The 4062-nt window shown below is 47.8% G+C and overlaps 1 protein-coding gene across 1 annotated transcript in view; it reads left to right on the top strand.

Annotated features, from left to right (window-relative positions):
• Nucleotides 1-2884: 2884 nt before the first annotated feature.
• large2 (LARGE xylosyl- and glucuronyltransferase 2) overlaps nt 2885-4062 on the top strand; it is an 18465-nt gene continuing 17287 nt past the window's right edge. The window contains exon 1 of the mRNA XM_056607942.1: nt 2885-3019. Within this exon, the coding sequence (XP_056463917.1) occupies nt 2920-3019 (100 nt within the window). The 5' untranslated portion in view covers nt 2885-2919. The remainder of the gene's footprint in view (nt 3020-4062) is intronic.

Genomic DNA, 4062 nt, shown 5'->3' with positions numbered 1-4062 from the left:
TGACTTGCGTATAACGCTCGGTCTGCAGGCTTTTAACAGCCGCGGGAGAATGGGCGAAAGGCAGATTGTCAGGTTTTATGCTTGCCGCTTTTGTCGCGGTTCGGAAGTACATTCGTAAACGTCAGAGTGTGCGTATAAAGTTGTTCATTCGACTGTGGTTCTGTTAGCCAGGCCCGGGCCTCCCGGCGAAACGTCCGACCCCCACAGGAAGACCAGGGGTGGTGGGGACACACCCAAGGCTAGGCCCCTTCCACACGTCTGACTGAATGAAATCTAAAGTGATGCGCTCGAGTCACTGCTCCATCATGTCCTTTATGTGCTTTGATTTATTCTTCCATTTCAATCCCGCCAGCCGCCTCCAAGCACTTACGGCTTGTCAAGGTGTGAAAGCCAATAGCTTCATCCTATTTAGAATGTCCCGACAGGCTGTCCTCGCTCCTCTTGGCCGTGAGGCCGGCTTTGGTTTGTTTAGCTGTGGCGGCCGCGCCCGTGGCAAGCGGCGAAGGCCAACGGCGTGTCTCGTGTCTGGCCAGGACGCAGTTTGTGGCTCGCCTCGTGACACTGCTGCTCTCCGTTATCTTCAGTTTATCTGGTCCTCGACTAGGCTATTGCGCACACACGCACTGACACGCAGACACAGTCTCACCCGCACACGCACTGACATGCACACACACAGTCGCATACACAGCCTCACACACACACACAGTGATATACACACCGACTCACACACACACAAAGACATGCCGACACACACACTGACACACACACCACCACAGATTTGTTTCAGTGGTTCCCAAAGATGTTTATAGAACATGCCCTTATTCAGAACATGCCTTATATAGAATCCTTATCAACAATGAGTGTCTTAAATACTGCAATAAGGACCGTAAAACAGTTTTCTACGTTGCGTAGAATTGCGTAGATTGCCTTTTTGTGTTTTTTTTTGCTCTTCGGTTTATTCCATTTAATGATCCATATTTTTGACATGCAATTGCTTGTAGTTGCATAAAACCAATCATGGCAATGTTAATAATAGATTTGCTGGTTCGTGTTATTATATTTTTCCATCACAATTGGTAATGAGAAATACAAAAAAGTTTGAATTTTATTATAAAACTAAATCAAACAACCAAACAACAGCAGATCCATAATTGAACACTATAGGAACGAGGCATAATGGGAAGCATGTTTAAAAACACGTATGTGCGCTACGGCACATATGCACCATGTTGAGCTGGGTGGATATTATGCAGCCACGTGCCACAGTGCCAGTGCCGTTCATACAACATGGCAAGCTTCTGAAGACACAAGCTCAGATGTCACTAAGCAATAACACTTGGACACCACTGCTCCTCTCAAATTGCCACTCTTGCCTGACAACGCGCACTAAAACCGGCTCCAACTGCGGCCCATAGATTTTGGGTTGATCACGTCCCGAGATCTTTGCCAAAATGCGCTCTCGTGGTTCGTTCCGGCACGTACCGCTCCATTAAAGCTCCTCTGTTTTGGCTGAAGGTAGACACTTAAACCCGGCATTCTCCTCCGCTCTGTAACGGGCTGCGCCGGGCCCGAGGCCAGCAGCACCATGGGGCCCAGGGCTGGATGTTGTTGTTGTTAAGGGGAGAGATTTCGTCCTCCTGCCCCCTCACCGCCCCCTTCTCCTGGCTCCGGTTCCCTTCAGGCTAGTGTCTAATTATGGTGAAGTGGGATTAATGAATCCCATATCAAGACAAGGGACGGTCTTCCCCACTCGTCCTGCAGGGTACTCGAGAGAGACAGGAGGCTTCGCTGAACATTTACATTAAAATTGAGCGCGTTTGTCAGAAGAGGGAGAAACGATATATATCGCAATCTATAGGTTTTCACATGTCCCATCTGTGTGTATGCGTTCTACTCGGTTATGGTTCTGTGTTACCTGTTTTTTTCCTGTGCTTACTTCCACTTCGTCTGTCAGTGAGTTCAGCCTCATGGGCGTCTCGTTGGCGGTGCCTCTGAGTCATTAGCTGCACTGTGACTCCAGCACCTCGGCTGCTCTGTGTGCGGTTGGAGGCTGAGCCGAAACGCGTTCTGCTCAGTGGGTTGGCTATGTCGTTGGCTCTTATCTCGTCTAAACCTGTTAATGTCACAACGGACCTGGCGCAGTATTCCCTTTTTTAACACAAACTGGATGAACGTACTCGTCTGTTTTTAATTGATCTATTTCTGCTCATTAGTCGACTGCATGGCAATAACAATACTAATGCAGTATAACGTGTTACGTATTTGTAAAGCCTTCTTTATGCATGTCATGCTTTTAGGCTATTCTGTCTCTTGACTGTGATTTCTAAGGTACAAAACTGGGGGAAGCTATCAGTTTCTCCTCAAGTCCGATAGCAGAAGACCACAGTAATTATGAAACTGAAAGATTAGTTTTGTCGGCTTGTATGATTGATGATATTGACTTAATAAGGATTAAGGACATTCGATGCAGAACCTAATGAGTTGCATTGGTCTGTAGAGCTCTATTTACCGCACTGAGATTGAATTTGCTCAGAATATGGGCACATCACTGGATTGAGTTAGTCTTGTATCTCTTATCTCTCCTATCCTATCCTACTGCAAAAAAAGTCTATAAGCAGATAAACTAGTGAAAATAAAAAAAATAATTGCCAATTAATGGCTAGGCGAACACTGTGGAATAACCCGTTGATTGACACGCTCGTTCTATTAAGAGTTGGGTCTCCATGGTCTAAGCCTCTGCTTCTTCTCCTCCCGTTTCCTTCAGATGAAAGAATGCTGCCGGGAGCCAATGAGGGACTAAGCCCCACCTAAACACTCCTTCCCAACCCCCCCCCCCCCACCCCTCCTCCACCCACCCTGACCCTCCCTCCCCCCCCACCCTCTCCTCCTCCTCTGGTACCCTGTGCCGGCCGTCCCATCATGAACCTGCTGTGTCGCGGCCGGGTGAAGCTGATGGTGGCGTCCTTCACGGCAGTCGTGCTGCTGACCTGGCTCTACCTGCTGGCTGGGAACCTGGAGAGTGAGTACCATCACAGGGGTGGGTGGAGGTGGAGGAGGACAGTGGTTGGAGTGTCAGGAGGTCTCTTCTTTTGGTTTGTCTTAGAGATGTTCCGCTACAATTTTTACTTTCCCGATACCGATTCCGATTCCTGAACTTGAGTATCGGCCGATGCTTATTGAAGGGTTCTCTTACAATGACAGTGATGTATAGATAGTTCACTTCCTGTTAATTGTTATATGCATCCATGTTTGTCCAACTTGGTAGCTCGAACGCACGTAGGACGGAGATGGTGCGTCTCCCATTCCAACCTTCAACCTCCAACAATTAACGAAAGCAGCAGAACACAGCACGTTTTTGTGATGTTCTCTGCCTGAGTATGATGGAAGTTGATGGTATCGGATCAGCACGTAGACTTGCGTACTCGACGATACGAGATACTTTATTTTAGGCAGTACCAGAGGAATTTCCGATCCTGGTATCGGTATCGGAAAAACTCTAGTCAGAAGGTCTCTTTTTCAGATTGTTTTCATGAACCTGCACCAATCGGGTGGCGGGACAACATCTATCCATCACATTTTACCATCACCCCTGAGTTAATTCAAAACCAAACAGAAAACACTCGATTTAGTGATGAAACAACATGAAAGCAGCTTGTTTTCCTCTCAGCGCGTTCGGATCCACCTGCAGACCTCGCTAACCCAGCAGAACCGATCGGAAACAGGTCGCCAAGCAGGGAATGCCCCCGGGAGCACTCCCTATGTCAGCCTGTTAATATTTAGATGAGATGTGGTTATGAAAAGTCCAGAGGAAGAAGGCAAAAGAAGCCAAGTGCCTTTCGTTTCTCATTTGGCCATTGAGTGGAGTGTAAGTCAGAGACGGCGACGGAGGCATCGCCTGACAAACAAACCAGAAAGTCATCAAACAGAAAACCCACAACAATCACAGAGAGGTTTTACTTTTCCCTCGGCCGGGCAGCGTCTGAGGTGAGGTCGTTAAACAGTTCATTCTGAATCATAACACGGGATATGGAACTGCCAGGCGGAAATTGGATTGTCTTATTA

The sequence above is a fragment of the Gadus chalcogrammus genome, chromosome 14 (assembly GCF_026213295.1).
Source record: "Gadus chalcogrammus isolate NIFS_2021 chromosome 14, NIFS_Gcha_1.0, whole genome shotgun sequence".
NCBI lineage: Eukaryota > Metazoa > Chordata > Actinopteri > Gadiformes > Gadidae > Gadus > Gadus chalcogrammus.
The sequence above is the reverse complement of the archived record's forward strand: the minus strand, read 5'-3'. Positions and strand labels throughout refer to the sequence as shown.